This window comes from Cetorhinus maximus, chromosome 19, assembly GCF_964194155.1.
Source record: "Cetorhinus maximus chromosome 19, sCetMax3.hap1.1, whole genome shotgun sequence".
NCBI classification, from domain to species: domain Eukaryota; kingdom Metazoa; phylum Chordata; class Chondrichthyes; order Lamniformes; family Cetorhinidae; genus Cetorhinus; species Cetorhinus maximus.
The window spans coordinates 60,433,468-60,453,177 of record NC_135897.1 but is presented as its reverse complement, the minus strand read 5'-3'; the positions used below and the strand labels follow the sequence as shown (position 1 = coordinate 60,453,177).

The 19,710-nt window shown below is 41.9% G+C and overlaps 1 protein-coding gene across 2 annotated transcripts in view; it reads left to right on the top strand.

Annotated features, from left to right (window-relative positions):
• Positions 1 to 19,710, top strand: part of dis3l2 (DIS3 like 3'-5' exoribonuclease 2) — a 297,452-nt gene that overhangs the window by 162,802 nt on the left and 114,940 nt on the right. For both annotated transcript variants that reach the window (XM_078563912.1, XM_078563911.1), the window contains one exon: positions 18,800 to 19,033. In XM_078563912.1, coding sequence (XP_078420038.1) covers positions 18,800 to 19,033 — 234 coding nt within the window. The remainder of the gene's footprint in view (positions 1 to 18,799; positions 19,034 to 19,710) is intronic.

Genomic DNA, 19,710 nt, shown 5'->3' with positions numbered 1-19,710 from the left:
TGTATCTGCCATCGTCTGCTCCTCATAACTACCCAGTGTGTGAAGTGCATGGTGCCTCCTCACATTCTATGTCCTGTAAAGGTATAGTCAGTACCAATTAACCGTGAAGAATGTACCCTAACAGTTTGATTACCATGTTGCACAATTACTACTTTCCCATCACTCCCTATAACCTTGCCAGGCCCTTTCCACTCTTCCTGGCCTTCCTTTTTATAATATACGATGTCTCCTTGTCTAAACTGTATTCCTGATGGTCTTATGCAGTGCCGTAGGGCCCGCTGAATTTTCTGAAACCTCAGTTTTAATGAAAACTTTTCTGCCCGCATGTAAAGCATTCAGATGAGCAGAAAAAGTGGAGCTAATGCTAGTCCCTTCTAGAGCAGGGGGAGCATCTGATAACACCAAAGGCAACTTCGGATTTCTTCCGTACATCAACTGATACGGACTGTACCCCCCCCAACCATTTGCAGAGAGTTCTTTGCGCGTACCGCCTATGCTAGCGCCGTTTGCAGTTTACAGCCTGGTTGATCAGTTAATATTTTATGTAACATGTCATCTATTACTGCATGGTTTCTTTCACAAAGACCATTACTGAACGGGCTCTCAGTTGCAGTGTGCATCAACGATGCTGTTTAAATTTTCGCACATTGAAATTCCTCATTGGCGAATTCCCCACCATTATCTGTGAGGTATTTCGTTAGCATTCCTAATCCTGTTCCTACACATTTCTCCATGACCTTATCGACAGTGGTTCTTTTGTCTTTACTATGTATCACAGTGGATAGACTAAATCTGGTTGCCATATCTATGAAGTGTAGTAAAATAAATACCCCTATCCTTGTCCCAAACTTTCCAAGTCCATTGCCACTGCATTGTTAAACTCCCTGGCTAGTGGCAAGCTCAGGTCATGGTGGTGTCTTGCGATACTTAAGGCAAATTTCACACTGAACAGTGACTCGTTCAATAAGATCATCATATCCTTTATCGACCGCTCCCACACCTCGAAGCAGAGTCTTCAGCTTCTGTGGCGCCAGATGTGCAAACTGTCCGTGTAATTTCCAAATGATCTTTTTGTCCACCAAATTCTCAGCACAGTTAACAAAACTTCATGAACCTTTTGATAAGAAATCTCTGGCTTCCTTAGTGGCAAGCAATAATGGCCTGACCGACTAAAATGGAGATCCACGTTTTTCCCCCCAAACACAACTGCTCAATCATTCTTCATATCTAGCGTCATCTGAGCCTTCTTCATCGCAGATCAACTCAACAATAGCAGTATCTTGCTAGAAACCACATCAGTACTGATAAACAGATTGATCCCTGCTATCTTACAAGGGAGGACCACCCGTTTGGAGGATGTTAATGTATTGTCATCTCCGAACCTGAAGCAGGTAGAGCTTTCATACTCCTTGACCTTCCGCCGGTCTGCTAGTTTGCACATCTGGCGCCACAGAAGCTGAAGACTCAGGTCGATAAAGGATATGATGATCTTATTGAACGAGTCACTGTTCAGTGTGAAATTTGCGTTAAATATTGCAAGACACCACCATGACCTGAGCTTGCCACTAGCCAGGGAGTTTAACAATGTAGTGGCAATGGACTTGAAAGTTTGGGACAAGGATAGGGGTATTTATTTTACTACACTTCATAGATATGGCAACCAGATTTAGAGAGAGACTCTAGATAGCAGTTAAGCCAGTTCATGCCGCACACCGTAGAAGTGCAACCAGAACAGCACAGTTGAAGGAATCTCCCATCAAGATACTTATCACCGGATTCAAACTCAGTGATCAATACAATTCCATCATGGCAGTCACCATTATCATTTTCAATCTCAGATGAATCCGTGTCGTGGGTCACTTCAAAAACCACGATTCCTTCACTGTGGGCAGCTCATTGCGTAATGGTACTGGGAATCACATCAAAACACAGATTAACCATTCCCCGTGCATTTTTTGGGTTTAAACGTCGACGGTCACCATCCCAGACACGCTTCTTGTCCCAACTCTCAAATTAGCTAGGGTTACAATCATTTTCAGACCTCTTGTCATTAACCCCATCTTTGTATTGGAATCTTCATCTAATATTTGGTCAACCGCAAAATTCAGCTACTATTGAATCCTCTATCCTTTGTTTTACAGCATAGTTGTTCGCATTTGCTAAAAAGTTGTAGGGAACAACTGTTTCCCCAGAAATTTTTTTAGGGCAGTAGCCATTTGATCTGAGAGGTTCTTTCCCCCAGAACTGAACCCATTAGTACTAAAAGACTAACAACATGGGAAATGCGAGCACAGTCCCATATTTTAAATGCCAATACAGATTCTGGAATTTCAACTTCAAATCACTATAGTCTTCTGTACCATTTATCAAAATCATGATATATTCTTCAATGGACTGATCATCTGATTTCCTAAATCTATCAAAGATCATCCAAGCTTCATACACTTCCAACAACTCATCCTTTTTATAGAACTTACCCAAAAATTGTATGAGACAGTCTAATCCCTCCTTATGATCCAAATCATCCACTTTCCACCCTGAAAATACTTTACTCTTTATCTTACTTTTGGCTGGTAATGATAATGCCAAAGCCATACCTTGCTTCTTCCAGGGTATAGCAGTAACCCAGGTCCACATTTCAACTTCAGCCTTCCATTGCTGATAAGGTTCAGAAAAAATTGGTGGATTGTCAAAGCTTGCAACTTTGCACCATCTTTCCACCATCCCATAACTTAAATTGTTAGCAACATATACTTCTTTTCCCCCAGAGGACTGATGTAGAAAGCTTCATATACAGCAATCAATCAGCAAAGCTTAAAGTTCATCCTCTGCTACCATGTTACTCACAATAAGAGGTTGTGGTGGAAGAATTAATCCAGACAGGTCTTTTGGTTAAAGCTGGTTTATTTCCAAGACAACTCCTTAGTATTAGTAACATCCCCACAAAGTGTTCCAGCTGTACCTTTTTATTCTATTCAGCTGGGATAATTAATGCCCATCACCTGTTTAACTACCAATTGGTTTTACCAAGATGATTGCCATTGTTTGTTGGTTTACTTGTAAACAATTCATCCTAGTTTACTGTAAGCCACATGCTCTAATTCCTCTGCCTATACCTCTCTACAAAGTAGTACTATGTTGGGACATTGGGCAGAATTTTGCCCTTGGTGATTTGGGGGCAGGACCTGCTCGCCGAGGGGAAAATGACTTGGGATGACGTCGGGAGGAATCCCCGATGTCATCCCAATCCCTTTAAATTTTTAGGAAGGCGGGCGGACAGCAAAATCAGCTGTCCGCCTGCCGACATGTCAATGGCCAACTGAAGGCATTGACAGGCTCATTAAGATAATTAAAGACCTGCCCATCCAAGCTTAAGGCTGGCGGGCAGGCCAGGAGCCCCAGCGGGCTCCAGATTATTCATGAAACTTCATCCACTGGTGGGATAAAGTTTCATGTCCGTTTTTTAAACATTTAATAAATTTTGTGTGTTTATTATTAATATGTCCCATCTGTACGACATTGTCACATGAGGGGGACATGTTAAAAATTTCAATATTTATCTATTTTTAGACTTTACTTACATGTCACGAATCTCCCTGAGACAGGACTTTGCCTCAGGGAGCAGTGTGCTCTTTCGCACGCATGCACGAAAGAGCACACTTTGACAGATGGGGAATCCCTCCCCCACTGTACAGGAAGCGCATAGCCTTAATTGGCCCACCCACTCAAAATGGCAGCGGGCCCCGTTTCGGTAGTGGGGGTCAGCTGTCCGCACACCATTTGAGGGCAAAATTCTGCCCATTGACTTTCAGCAGGACCGGACAATCGCGGCGGTGGGCAGAGCCAGAAAATCCCGCCCAATGTCTTTTGGATTTTACCCTTCATTTATTTGACCTCCCCAGGCCACTCTTTTAGATCAATTTCTCCAACTGTCTGGATTGAATTGTTCAGAAATGCTGATTTAGATGAGGGTCAGCACACATTGTGTTTGCCAACAGCATAAATGCTTCATTAATATAAAAATAAAAACAAAAAACTACTGCGGATGCTGGAAATTCAAAACAAAAACAGAATTACCTGGAAAAACTCAGCAGGTCTGGCAGCATCAGCGGAGAAGAAAAGAGTTGACGTTTCGAGTCCTCATGATCCTTCAGCAGAACTGAGTAAAGTTAGGAGAGGGGTGAAATATAAGCTGGTTTAAGGTGGGGGGTGGGGTGGGGGGGAGAGAAGTTGGGGGGGGAGTGGTTGTAGGGACAAGCAAGCAGTGATAGGAGCAGATAAAAGATGTCACAGACAAAGGAACAAAGACGTGTTAAAGGTGGTGATATTATCTAAGAGAATGCTAATTAAGAATGGATGGCAGGACACTCAAGGTACAGCTCTACTGGGGGTGGGGTGGAAAGACTGACAGGGCATTACAGGTATAGATTTAAAAATAATGGAAATAGGTGGGAAAAGAAAAATCTATATAAATTATTGGAAAAAACAAAAGGGAGGGGGAAGAAACAGAAATGGGGTGGGGATGGGGGAGGGAGTTCAAGATCTAAAGTTGTTGAATTCAATATTCAGTCCGGAAGGCTGTAAAGTGCCTAGATGGAAGATGAGGTGCTGTTCCTCCAGTTTGCGTTGGGCTTCACTGGAATAATGCAGCAAACCAAGGACAGACATATGGGCAAGAGAGCAGGTTGGAGTGTTAAAATGGCAAGCAACAGGGAGGTTTGGGTCTTTCTTGCGGACAGACCGCAGGTGTTCTGCAAAGCGGTCGCCCAGTTTACGTTTGGTGCCTCTAATAAATGCTTCATGGTGTTTTCGTAAACTTACTGGACACTTGATCAGATCTCAGCCTTCCTTTTCTTTATTGATTGCATCCATGCATTTCCCTATGTCAGGATGACTTGAAGTATCTGAACAGAGACACTTTAACTGAATGTTGTTGAAATTTCAAAGGGTAGGAAAAGCTTCAACCTTCCTCAAAAACCCAAATAGTGGTAAGAATGTGGAACTTGCTACCAAAGGGAGTTGTTAAATTGAGTTGAATAGTAAAGATGCATTAAAGGAGAAACTAGACAAGCATATGAGGGAGAAGCACATAGATGGTTACAATGGTAGGTGTAGATGAGGAATGATGAGAGTGGGCTCAAGTGGAACATAAACACTGACATGGACTGGTTGTACCGAATGGCCTGTTTCTGTGTCGTATATCCTATGTAATCCTATGCAAACATAAAAAAGCCTTAGTTAACCAAACCTGGACATGGAGAGCAGAGATGAATAGAGGGATGTCAAATATTATTGTTTGGATCAGAGCTATGATTTTACAAAGAGCACAGATAACACCTTAAGATCTTGCTGGATTTGGCATTTTTCTTGACATATTATTTACTACCATCATACAGTAACTTGATTACTTCGTAACTAGTTAATGGTGATTGTGGTTGGTGAATGAGTCTGCAGTACTAATTTCCACATATCACTAATGCAGTTGCGAACTGGAATTAGTCTCCAAGGAAGCAAAATAAAACTGTTAGCACGTTGTATAACCAGAAAGGAGATAGAATGTGTCATTGCATGTTTTACCTTCTGTTGTGTAATTGGCCATGTTTATTCGGAGAGTGGTTTCATTATTCTAGGGGCATCTTCAAGGCTAGCTCCATGTTTACTAGTGATGCCATTCATAACGATAGAAGCCATGAAGGAGTTGATGCGTTTCTTGTCTCTCTGTGCTTTAAAACGTCAGAGTAGTGTTCAATTTGTCCTGAACCATTTCAACATTTTATCAGTGCGTGCTCAAAATGCGCTTGACTGGATATAAAGCAGAATGTACAATCTTTCAATAGCTGCCTCCCTATGTATCATGTATGATGATCACCACCAAGTTATAGAAACGTAAAACAATGACAGACAGGAAAAGATCCTCTGGTCCATTCAGTCTGTTGCATAGAATTGTAACACCTTGTTCATCATAATATGTATAATATGTATACATCCCATCCTAACATCTAACCTATCAAACAGCTTAGGAATTTTATATGTTTCAATGAGATCAGCTAACATTCTTCTAAATTCCGGGGAATATGGATCCAATCTACCAGTCTGTCCTCATGGGACATCCCTCATCTTGGGTATCAATCTAGTGAACCTTAGTTGCACTCCTTCCAAAATTAACATATCCTTTCTTAGGTAAGGAGACAATAGTGTACACAGTACTCCAGGTATGGTCTCACTAGGCTCTGTACAATTTTTAAAAATTATTTTTCACTGGATGTAGTCGTCGCTGGTTAGGCCAATGTTTATTTCCCACCCCTAATTTCCCATGAGAAGGTGGTGGTGAGCCACCTTCTTGAAATACTGTAGTCCATAGGTACACCCACAGTGCTGTTAAGGAAGGATTTTCACCCAGCGACAGTGAAGGAATGGTAACATAGTTCCAAGTCAGGATGGCATGTTGCTTGGAGGGGAAATTGTAGGTGGCAGTGTCCCCATGTAACTGCTGCCCTTGTCTTTCTAGGTGGTAGAGATTGTGGGTTTGCAAGATGCTGTCGATGGAGCCTGAGTGTAGTCAGACTTCTTCAATTTTATATTCCAATCTCTTTGTAATAAAAACTAAAAAACAATCAGCTTTCCTAATTTCTGTACCTGTAGGTTTAACTTCCTGTGCTTTGTATACAAGGACAAACAGGTCCCTCTGAAATACCAGCATTTCCCTGTCACCCTCTATTTAAGTAGTATTCTGCTTTTTTACTTTTTCTTCCAAAGTGGAATGTTCACACTCCGAACATTATATTCCATCTGCCATGTAGGTACATCATGCCCACTCACTTAACTTGTCTTTATACCTTTGCAACCATTTTGCATTCTCCTCACAGCTTACTTTCTCATCTAACTTTATAGCTTGAGCAAACTTGGATACATTACACTTGGGCCCCTCGCCTAAGTCATTGACATAGTTTGTAAATAGTTAAGGCCCAAGCACTGATCATTACAGTACTCTGCTAGTAAAAGAAAACAAAGCAAGATTCGCTTTTGTATTGCGCTTTTCATGACCACTGAACGTCTTAAAACACTTTATAGCCTACTATTAAGGTAGTCAGTCATGTAATGTAGGAAGCGCAACACCTAATTTGCACCCAGCAAATACGCACAAACAGCAACGTGATAATGACCAGAAAATCTTTTTTTTTGTAATGTTGATTGAAGGATAAATATTGGCCAGGGCACTGGGGTTTACTCCCTTTGTGTTCTTTGAAATAGTGCTGTGGGATCTTTTGCATTCACCTGAGCAGGCAGATTGGGCCTTGGTTTACCATCTCATCCTAAAGACAATACCTACAACAATGGAGTACTCCCTCAGTACCTTACCAGAGTGCCAACCTTGACTTTTGTGCCATGGAGTAGTACTTGAACCTGAACCTTGTGATTGAGCGACAAGAGCACAACAACTGAGCCACAGCTGATGCTAGTTGCAGCTTGTCAACCTGAAAAAGATTTGCTGTTCCTACTCTCAAACAAAAGCAAAATACTATGGATGTTGGAAATATGAAATAAAAACAAAATGCTAGAAATACTCAGCAGGTCTGGCAGCATCTGTGGAGAGTAAACAGTGTTCAGTTCAGGGACAAATCTGTTTCTCTGTTTCTTTCTTCATAGAGGTTGCCTGCCGAGTATTTCCATCATTTTCTGTTTTCATTATGTGATTCCTACTCTCTGCTTTCTGTCCTTAGCCAATCCTTAATTCATGCTAATATATTGCCCTCAATCCCTTGAGTCCTAATTTTATGTAATAACCTCTTGTGTGGTGCCTTATTGAATGTTTTCTGAAAATCCAAATATACTGCACTCACTGATTTCCCCCTTATTTACCTTAATGGTTACAACCTCAAAAATCCTCTTAACAGATTTGTCAAATATTATACAAAAACAGACCTGGAAAAACTCAGCAGGTCTGGCAGCATCGGTGGAGAAGAAAAGAGCCGACGTTTCGAGTCCACATGACCCTTCAACAGAACTGAGTATAGTTAGGAGAGGGGTGAAATATAAGCTGGTTTAAGGTGGCGGGCAGGGAGAGAGAAGTTGAGGGTGGGGTGGTTGTAGGGACAAGCAAGCAGTGATGGGAGCAGATAATCAAAAGATGTCACAGACAAAAGGATCAAAGAGGTGTTGAAGGTGGTGATATTATCTAAGAAAATGTGCTAATTAAGAATGGATGGCAGAACACTCAAGGTACAGCTCTAGTGGGGGTGGGGTGGAAAGACTGACAAGGTATTAGTTGTAGATTTAAAAATAATGGAAATAGGTGGGAAAGGAAAAATCTGTATAAATTATTGAAAAAAACAAAAGTGGGGATGGGGGAGGGAGTTTAAGATCTAAAGTTGTTGAATTCAATATTCAGTCCGGAAGGCTGTAAAGTGCCTAGTCGGAAGATGAGGTGCTGTTCCTCCAGTTTGCGTTGGGCTTCACTGGAACAATGCAGCAAGCCAAGGACAGACATGTGGGCAAGAGAGCAGGGTGGCGTGTTAAAATGGCAAGCGACAGGGAGGTTTGGGTCTTTCTTGCGGACAGACCGCAGGTGTTCTGCAAAGCGGTCGCCCAGTTTGCGTTTGGTCTCTCCAATGTAGAGGAGACCGCATTGGGAGCAACGAATGCAGTAGGCTAAGTTAGGGGAAATGCAAGTGAAATGCTGCTTCACTTGAAAGGAGTGTTTGGGCCCTTGGACGGTGAGGAGAGAGGAAGTGAAGGGGCAGGTGTTGCATCTTCTGCGTGGGCATGGGGAGGTGCCATAGGTGGGGGTTGAGGAGTAGGGGGCGATGGAGGAGTGGACCAGGGTGTCCCGGAGGGAACGATCCCTACGGAATGCCGCCAGGGGGCGTGAAGGGAAGATGTGTTTGGTGGTGGCATCATGCTGGAGTTGGCGGAAATGGCGGAGGATGATCCTTTGAATGCGGAGGCTGGTGGGGTGATAAGTGAGGACAAGGGGGACCCTATCATGTTTCTGGGAGGGAGGAGAAGGCGTGAGGGCAGATGCGCGGGAGATGGGCCGGATACGGTTGAGGGCCCTGTCAACGACCGTGGGTGGAAAACCTCGGTTAAGGAAGAAGGAGGACATGTCAGAGGAACTGTTTTTGAAGGTAGCGTCATCAGAACAGATGCGCCTTCTCCCTCCCAGAAACATGATAAGGTCCCCCTTGTCCTCACTTATCACCCCACCAGCCTCCGCATTCAAAGGATCATCCTCCGTCATTTCCATCAACTCCAGCATGATGCCACCACCAAACACGTGTTCCCTTCACCCCCCCTGGCGGCATTCCGTAGGGATAGTTCCGTCCGGGACACCCTGGTCCACTCCTCCATCACTCCCTACTCAACCCCCACCTATGGCACTTCCCCATGCCCACGCAGAAGATGCAACACCTGCCCCTTCACTTCCTCTCTCCTCACCGTCCAAGGGCCCAAACACTCCTTTCAAGCGAAGCAGCATTTCACTTGCATTTCCCCTAACTTAGTCTACTGCATTCGTTGCTCCCAATGCGGTCTCCTCTACATTGGAGAGACCAAACGCAAACTGGGCGACCGCTTTGCAGAACACCTGCGGTCTGTCCGCAAGAAAGACCCAAACCTCCCTGTCGCTTGCCATTTTAACACGCCACCCTGCTCTCTTGCCCACATGTCTGTCCTTGGCTTGCTGCATTGTTCCAGTGAAGCCCAACGCAAACTGGAGGAACAGCACCTCATCTTCCGACTAGGCACTTTACAGCCTTCCGGACTGAATATTGAATTCAACAACTTTAGATCTTAAACTCCCTCCCCCCATCCCCACCCCGTTTCTTCCCCCTCCCTTTTGTTTTTTTCAATAATTTATATAGATTTTTCTTTTCCCACCTATTTCCATTATTTTTAAATCTACAACTATAATACCCTGTCAGTCTTTCCACCCCACCCCCACTAGAGCTGTACCTTGAGTGTTCTGCCATCCATTCTTAATTAGCACATTTTCTTAGATAATATCACCACCTTCAACACCTCTTTGATCCTTTTGTCTGTGATATCTTTTGATTATCTGCTCCTATCACTGCTTGCTTGTCCCTACAACCACCCCACCCTCAACTTCTCTCCCCCCGCCCCCCACCTTAAACCAGCTTATATTTCACCCCTCTCCTAACTATACTCAGTTCTGTTGAAGGGTCATGTGGATTCGAAACATCGACTCTTTTCTTCTCCACCGATGCTGCCAGACCTGCTGAGTTTTTCCAGGTAATTCTGTTTTTGTTTTGGATTTCCAGCATCCGCAGTAGTTTTTTGTTTTTGTCAAATATTATTTTCCTTTCATAAATCCTTGTTGACTGAGCCTAAATCATATTATGATTCTCTAAGTGCTCTGTTACTACTTCCCTAATAATAGATTCTCACATTTTCTTTACTATTTATGTCAGGCTAAATTGGCCTATGGATTCATGTTTTCCCTCTCCCTCCTTTCTTGAATAGTGAGACAATGTTTGCTACCTTCCAATCAAGACTGTCCTTGAAGATCTAACCCAATATACCCACTATGTGTGCAACTACTTATTTTAAAACCCTAGGTTGGCAGCCATCAGGTCCAGGGTATTTGTCAACTGTATGTCTCATTTATTTCTTCAGTACTATATTAACACTAATATCCCTAAGCTGCTGATTTCCACTAGCCCACTGGTTCCCCACTGTTTGCAGAATGTGTTTGTTCTCTCTTCTGCTGTGAAGACAGATACAAGGTATAAATTTAATGTTTCTATCATTTCCTTATTTCTATTATTTTTTCTTCTGCCTCTGCCTGCAAGGGACCTACATTTATTTTTATGCCTTTTTTCATTTTTACATGCTTACAGAAACTTTTGTATTCTCTTTTTATTTTTTATCCTTGGGGGTAAGTGCTAATTGCTACTAAACAATCTGCTAGCACTGAAAATTAATATTTGAAAATTCGGAGTGCCATTCCTTCACATTTTAATTGTTGTTGGCACTTTGCTTTTATTCCTTTACTTTCTACCCTTTCTGTCTCATTGTCTCTGTTATGGGCATGGGAGAGAGATAGACTGGAACCCCCAATTCTCTTTCCTTCTGTCCATAATCAGTGTAATTTAATTTTGAAATGTGTGATATGTGTTCCCATGCCCCCGTTAGTGTGCGGTCAATTTAAATGTCACCATGCATGGTGACTGGCATGGATTTAAACAAGGAGCATTATTTATTCACATGCTCATCCCAGAAAGGCTTATCACTGCACCACACATGCCCAAGAATGATGCAGTTTAAAAAAAAGTTGTGCGCTTCTAAAATATTAAAACAAAACAGAATAGTTGGCAGTTCACGTGTCTTTGAGAGTCCAGTGCATGAGGAAAGTTTTACCGCCTGGAGTTGAATTTCAGCTAAATTCAGATGACTGGGGTCAAACCCAGATTAACTGCTGGGTTCCTTCAAGGAAAAGTGTATTCAGTAGGTCATGTAGACAGGCCCTGATGGCTGTTGTAAGCAGAGGCCTAATTTCTTACATGTGAACTCAGAGCTGTCTGAAACAGGTTAGAGGAGGCTTTTAAAAGACTTGAAGCCTCACAGGTCTTGCAAAGGCAAGATAACACAGCCTTCCCTTTGCAGCTGTGATGTTGCTGCTGGTGTTCTGCAGACTGCCCAGTCTCCCTCACAGTTTTTGAATGAAAGGATGTCAAAATCAGAGGGTAGTTTCAACCAAATGATGAATGGCCATTAATGCACGATGGAAGGCAAATTATGGTCTTTCATCACGAAGGAGTTTCAGTCACATGGTCAAAAGTCATTGATATACAATGGAAGGTAGATAGTGGTTTTTAGCACTTCATTATGGATACTCAGTCTTGATAACCCTCCTTTGTTACATGGCAAACCCGGAGTTGGAGAATCTGAGAGCTTATTGACATTGTGTTTTGGAGTGAGCCTTGACGAATAGTAGGTGTGAAATACCGTGGAAGAGTGCTGTTTAGGCATGTCCATTCAAGGGAGACCCCTGCCTATTATTTGGAATTTTCTAGAAAGCTTGCTAGGTTGTTGAAGTTGCAAAGGTCAGATAACTCTTTGGCAGCCACCTTATAGTTTATCAGGGTCCACTTTAAAAGGAATATAGTTTTAAAAAAGATTGTAATATCTTGCATGACACTCCTCCTTAATCTAGTCTTTTTCCCCCTGCCTTTAGTTTACTCTCACTATTTTTCCATTGAACAAAATATTCTAACTGGTACTGGTTCAGACATTGTGCTGTTCATGAATGATTCTTTATTTTGATTTGTTCAGGTCGTTTGCCCTGGTCAGACTGGTTTCAGATGTTCTGCAGAATGCACTGCACTTTTTTGGTAGTTGGCTGAGAGTGACTTCCAGTTAAAAAGCCCATTTGAAAGTCCGTGGGCCAGTGAAAATGTAACCTTGGCACCGATTTACAGGTTCCAAGCATACACCTCCGAACCTAATAACCATTGTTTTAGTTTATATATAGGCACAAGTGAATCTCCGTTAATGCCCACCACTTAGAATTCAATAGAAATAATAAACAACACCATCATATTTTTTTGTCGCCCAGTTGAAATATTCTCCAAATACTTCGCGCTCCCAGCCTTTTCTTCTGCTTGTTCTTCCCTGTGTGTCTCTTCCCTACCTACCTTCCTTTCCTGTCTTTTACAAAGCCCCATCTTTCCTCTCTTTTCCACTTTTCACCCATTGTTGTGCTCCTTTCCCCTCTTGAAGCTCCTTTCCTCACTCCCTCTCACTGCTCTTTTCCTTGACCCCCTCACCACTACTTTACTCGTTGCCCCGCTCTTTCCCTTGTTTGTTCCCTCCTAGCTCCTTTCCTTGCGTTCTCCTTCCTCACCCCTTTCCTGGTTTGTTCCCTCCCCATGCTGCTTTCTCCCTCCCCGCTCCTTCCCTCATTTTCTCCCTCGTCACTCCTTTCCTCATTTTCTCCCTCGTCGCTCCTTTCCTTGTTTTCTCCCTCCCTGCTCCTTTCCTCATTTTCTCCCTCGTCGCCCCTTTCTTCTTTTTCGCCCCTCCTGCTCCTTTCCGCGTTTTCTCCCTCGTCGCCCCTTTCTTCGTTTTCTCCCTCCCTGCTCCTTTCCTCGTTTTCTCATTCCCTGCTCCTTTTCTCGCTATCTCATTCTCCGCTCCTTTCCTCGTTTTCTCTCTCCCTGCTTCTTTCCACGTTTTCTCCCTCCCTGCTCCTTTCCTCGTTTTCTCCCTCCCTGCTCCTTTCCTCATTATCTCATTCCCCGCTCCTTTCCTCCTCCTCCTCCTCCCCACTTCTTTTTCATTCAACGCTAAATCCGGAGGTTTTGGAAGTAACTGAAGTCGCCAAACAAAACTTTAGATGAAGGAAAGTATATAATAATTCGTGGGTATATTTAGTCATTAATCCTAAAGCAAAATACTGTGACTGCAGGAAATGTGAAATAAGAACAGAAAATACTAGAAATACTTAGCAGACCTGACAGCAATGGAGAAGGCAAACAGTTAATGTTTCAGGTTGTCACCTTTCATCAGAACACTTAAGCATGTTAGTGTGAATCGTCACTTTTTAATTTATTTTTAAAAATCGTTGCTTTGGAGTTTGGAAATTTCAGTTAGCAAGAACAGATAGGTGGTTGAATAATTTTAGAAAACATTTTATGCAATTTGTGGAGAACAGATTTGGAGCACACTCTGGTGGCCAGATTCTGCAATTAGTGTGTTGTGTTTACATTGGTGGGTGCTGTTGTGAATGTGGATGTAGGAATTTATAATGGTAAAATCAACAATGTGACAGCAAGCAAGGTATTTGAAGACAGGAAATGTGCACAGATATGAGAATTTTAATATATTTTGGATAGATATATTGAGGACAGGGTCATGCTTGGATATAGTGCCCTCATGTTGCACTATCTTGGCTTTGCTTGCAAATTGGTTGGAGTAGGTTGTCATTTCAGCATGTTGTATTTTCAATAAGTTCAAATAAGCATGAAGGCAATTTTAATATTATGAAGATTAGAGTCTTTTAGGGTTTATAGTTTTTTTTTCTTTCAATATATACCTCTATATTTGTATAGTTTATCTTGGCTTAAAGCTGCATTTTTCTTTGCTGATCTCATTGCGCTGAACTCTTTTTGCTTGTCTTATTACACCATTACAGCATTATTATTGTAGGCTTGCTGAACCTGTGATATCAGTGATCTCCCCAAGATGATTGCTGCTTGTGTGTTCAGCTGTTGTATTTATTGTACACAGCAATTGCAGTCCTACTTATTGAACCTAAACGAACTGTTAAAGAAAATCTTGGTCCTAATTATATTGTATACTATATTAGAATTTATGAATAATTGCAATTTAATAATTCATTGCCTTCTCAAATGGGTCAGCAAATATACAAACATGTTTAGTTCGTCCACTGGATCAGCTTCAAAAGAGCGCACTGCTCCCTGAAACTAAGTGCTGTCTCAGGGAGAGCGCTGAAAGGTTTGTAAACTTAAAAAATAGAAAAATAAAAAAATTATTAACATGTCCCCCTCATGAGTCAATGTCACACGAGATGGGACATGTTAAATATTACATAAACTTTATTAAAGATTTTTTAAACAGACATGAAACCTCATCCCACCAGCGGATGAGGTTTCATGTTTTTTCTCCTTCCCGCCGGGGCTCCTGGCCTGCCCGCCAGCCTTAAGATTGGACAGGCAGGGCCTTTAATTACCTTAGTTATCCTGTCAATGGCCTCAATTGGCCATTGACAGGTCGGCGGGCGGACGGCTGATTTTGCTGTCCGCCTGCCTTCCTGAATATTTAAATGGGGCGGATGACATCGGGGGTTTCTCCCAACGTCATCCTGCGTCGTTTTCCCATCGGCAAGCGGGCCCGGCCCCCAAATCGCCAATGGGAAAATTCTGTCCCATGTATTTATAATGTACCAACAAACTCAGAAACAGGAAGCTCTTTTTTGGACAAATAAGAGGAAATAATGTGGGATCATTGTGAGATGAGGAGGGACATTTTGTACTTGACAGTGCTAGAATAGTAAAGATATTTTATATTAGTTCCATGACAAACTAAGAATTTTAGGAGGTATTAGTATTTTTTTTTAAAGAAATCAATAGGAGTAAAAACGCAAATGTCTCCAAGCTGCTATAGTATGCACCCCAAATGCTGAAGAGGTTGAGTAAGAGGTAGTGTAGGCATAATATGCCAAAAACCTTCGGAGATGGGAATTGTACCAAAGAATGAAAAGTGGTAAATGTAATACACTTTGAATAACAGTGAAAGAAAAAATTCACATTTATTTAGCACCTTTCACAGCATCTCAAAGCATTTTCCAGACAATGAAGGGCTCTTGAAGGGCAGTCATAGAGTGGTTACAGTACAGAAGGAGGCCATTTGTCCCATTGTGTCTGTGTTGGCCCTTTGAAGAAGCAATTCACCTAGTACCACTGCCCTGCCTTTTCCTTGTAGCTCTGTAAAAAAAAAATTTATTCAGATAGTTATCTAATTTCCTTTTGAAAGCATCAATTGAGCTGCCTCCACCACACACTCAGGAACCTCTTAGAAGAGAAAAGACAGATAGAGAGGTGGAGGTGTTTAGGGAGGGAATTCCAATGCTTGGGGTCTAGGCAGCTGAAGGCACAGCTGCCTATGGCAGAGTGATTAAAATTAGGGGTGCACAAGAGGCTTGAATTGGAGAAGCGCAGAGACCTCAGAGGGTTGTGAGGCTGCAGGAGGTTTCAGAGATGGGGGTAGACGAGACCATGGAGGGATTTGAGAAGGAGGATGAGAATTTGAAATTTGAAGCGTTGCCAGACTGTGGGAGCCTTGTTGCTCAGAGCACAGGGTAATGGATGAATGGGTCAGTGTAAATTAGAATACTAGTAGCAGAGTTTTTGATATCTTTAAGTTTACTGAGAGTGGAGGGTGAGAGGCCAGCCAGGGGAGCATTTAAATAGTCAACTCTAGAGGTAACAAAGGCATGATCAGAGTTTCAGTTGCAGTTGAGCTGAAGCAGATGATTTTAGGGAGGTGGAATTAGACAGTCTTAGTGATGGAGAGGAGCTGTGGTCAGAAGTTTATTGCAGACTCAGGTACAACACCAAAGCTGCAAATTGTCTAGTTCAACTTTAGATGGTTGCCAGGAGAGGGATGGAGTCAGTAACTAAGGAGTGGGGTTTGTTGGGGGGACCAAAGAGAATGGCTTCCACCTTCTCAATATTTAGTTGGAGAAAATTTCTGCTTATCCAGTACTGAATGCCAGGGAAACAGTGTGACAAATCAGAGACAATGTAGGTGTTGAGAGAGGTGGTGATGAGGGAAAGGTAGGTGTTGTCAGTGTACATGTGGAACCTGACGTTTCATGTCGTCAAGAAACAGTGTGAAGATGATAAGTAGGTGGCCCAGGTTGGATCCTTGGAGGACTCCAGAGGCAACTGTGCAGCAGCAGAAAGTGAAACCTTCACATGTAATTTCTCTGGCTATGATTGGATAGGTATGGATGGGACCAGGTAAGTGCCATTCTACCCAGCTGGATGACCGTGGAGAGGTGTTGGAAGAGGATGGCGTGGTCAACCATGTCAAAGCTGCAGACAGGTTGAGCAAGAGGGTTGTTTCAATACTGTGACTCAGGATTCGTACATGGAGCTCCACACAAGATAGGCACATCTCTGCTTTTCCTCTTTGGAGAAGAAAGTGAGGTTGGAGATTGGGCAGCGGATTGCAAGGGTATTAAATATGGGTATTGTGATGATGACAGATGTAGAGGGGAGGGGCACAGAACCTAAAGATAGAGAACTTCAACAATATCAGCTAATTTGGGGGCCAGGAAGAGAAATTGGGTGTTGTACAGTTTGGTAGGAATAGGATCAAGGGAGCAATCTTATGAGCAAGAAGAACTAGAATAGAACATGAGGGCAGATAAGAGAGAAGTAGAGAAAGATGCAAGTTCAGCACTAAGGCAGGGGAAACCTTCATGGACATTTGGCACAGTGGATAAGGGGCAGTGAGGGAAGTGACAGAGGCAGTTGACGTATTCTATCTTGAAGAAACCCATGTCCTCCTCACACTTGTTGACTTGAGCCGTTTCAGTGCTGTGGCATGTGCAGAAACTGGATTGGAACATAGGAACTTAGGAAATAGGGGCAAGAGTAGAACAGCCTGCTCCACCATTCAAACAGACCATGGCTGATCATCTACCACTTATGCCATTTTTCCCACTATCCCAATATCCCATGATGTCCCAAGTATACAGAAATCTTATCAATTTCTGTCTTGAAAATGCTCAATAACTGAGCTTCTACAGCCCTCTGGGGTAGAGAACTCCAAAGCTTCACCATCCTCTGGAGTGAAGAAATTCCTCCTTATCTGAGCTTTAAATGGCCTGCCCCTTATTCTGAGACTCTGTCCCCTGGTTCTAAACTCACCAGCCAGGGAAACATCCTATCTACACCTACCCTATCATGCCCTGTTAAGAATTTTTAAAGTTTCAATAAGATCACCTCTCGATTTTTGAAACTCTAGAGAATACAGGCCCAGTTCCCTCAATCTGTCCTCATAAGACAAACCCACCATCCCATGATTAATCTGCTGAGCCTCTGTTGCACTCCCTCTATGGCAAACACATCATTCCTTAGGTAAGAAGACCAAAACTGCACACAGTACTCAAGGGGTGGTCTCACCAAGGCTGTATACAATTGCAGCAAGACACCTTTACTCCTGTACTCAAATCCATTTGTGATGAAGGCCAACATACAATTTGCCTTCCTAATTGCTTGCTGCACCTGCGTGCTAGCTTTTTGTGACTCTGGAACAAGGACACCCACATCCCTTTGGACATCAACATTTCCCAACATCTCACCATTTAAGAAATACTCTGCCTTTCTGTTTTTTTTCTACCAAAGTGGATAACTTCATACTTATTGCCATGTTCTTGCCCATTCACTTAGCCTGTCCAAATCCCCTGAAGCCTCCTTACATCCTCCTCACAACTCACATTCCCACCCAGTTTGGTGTTATCAGCAAACTTGGGAATATTACATTTGATCGCCACATCCAAATCATTTATATAGATTGTGAACAGCTGTGGCACATTAGGCCATCATCTCCTTGGCCTTTCGTCCTCTTCTAATCATTGGTTCCATTTGTTTGGAACTGGAAACAAATGTTTTATGCTTTTTTTCATGTTTACTTCAGTGCAAAAACCGAATCTAATACTTATTTTAAACGATGTGCATGTAATTTTCATAATTATATCTTTCAAAAATGGATCTTGACCTACAAAGACATAAACCATGATAGGTTTTAACTCCAAACTGGCAGAATATAACCTTTAACTGTCAATGTTGGTTTTAGAGGAACTGTGTATCTTGCATCATTACAATCACAATTTTTGGTCATGCATTTACAAGGCCTCAAATGATATGCAAAATATTTTTGATTCATCATTAATATATACAAAAAATATAGTGTGTATTTTTGTAGCGAATATTTGTGCATTCTACACATTTTATAGTGACTTCATATAGGTACCTTTATTGGATCAAATGAATAATCTGTTAAATGAAAATCATACGCATACCGAAAGAGAAAATTTAAATAAATAAATTGATTACTTTGCCTTGAAGAGCAAATTAAAGCAGCTGTTTTTGTTGTTCCATAATGCTTTTGGAAGCTCATTGGCTAGGGTTTGGCTATACGTCAAGGTGTGCACATTTTTCATGAGTCATTCTTTTCTGAGAAATGTGATGAAGCGCTGGATAAATATAAATCTTCCAAAAAAAATTGCTTCTTCAATTTTATTTTGCAGATCCTTAGTCAATGGCAAGGCCGAACTGTTATTCGCTCTTGTGTAAAGCTGAGTTATAATCATGCACAAAGCATAATTGAGGATGCAGAAAAGATATTCACTCCTGATGAATTACCACCTGTTTCACCTGATCACTGTATTACTGAAATAAAGACTGCTGTATTAAATCTTCATAACATCGCCAAACATCTTCGTAGGCAAAGGTTTGATGGGGGTGCTTTGCGACTGGACCAGGTGAGCACCTTTTATTTTGTAAGGAATACACAAAAAAAGTATTATTTTAACTGTGTCAATATACAAGCATTTTTGGGATATTCATATTTTAAAAGATTAAACAGCAATGTCTGAGGTAGATTTCAGATTCATACTTAATAAGGTTTTGAGAGCAATGCCTCAACGCATTTGTGAATAACTGACCATGGGCACTTTTTAGCAAAATACTGTCGATGCTGGAAATCTGAAATAAAAAACATCATAAAACTGATGAAAAGTCTTCTCAGCCTGAAATGTTAACTTTATCTCCAGATGCTGATTGACCTGCTGAGTATTACCAGCAATTTTTGTTTTTATTTTGGACATTTTTCAGTTAGCCTGCGGAACACAAAGTACTTTGTACTGAAGTAAAAAAAAACTTCTAGATGGCGCATTTTATGAGAACATTAAAGTTCCATACTATATAAAAAAAACTTGCATTTCTGTATTGCCTTTCATTACCACAGGAAACCTCAGCACTTTACAATCAATTAAGTACTTTTGAAGTGTAGTCACTGTTTGGAAGGAAACTATAGATTGGAATGATGCTGGCTCACAGTTGTTCTACCCCACATATTGCTTAGCCAATTAAAAGAGAAAATGCTGGAAATATTCTTCAGGTCAGACATCATCTCTGGAGACAAAACCAACATAACATT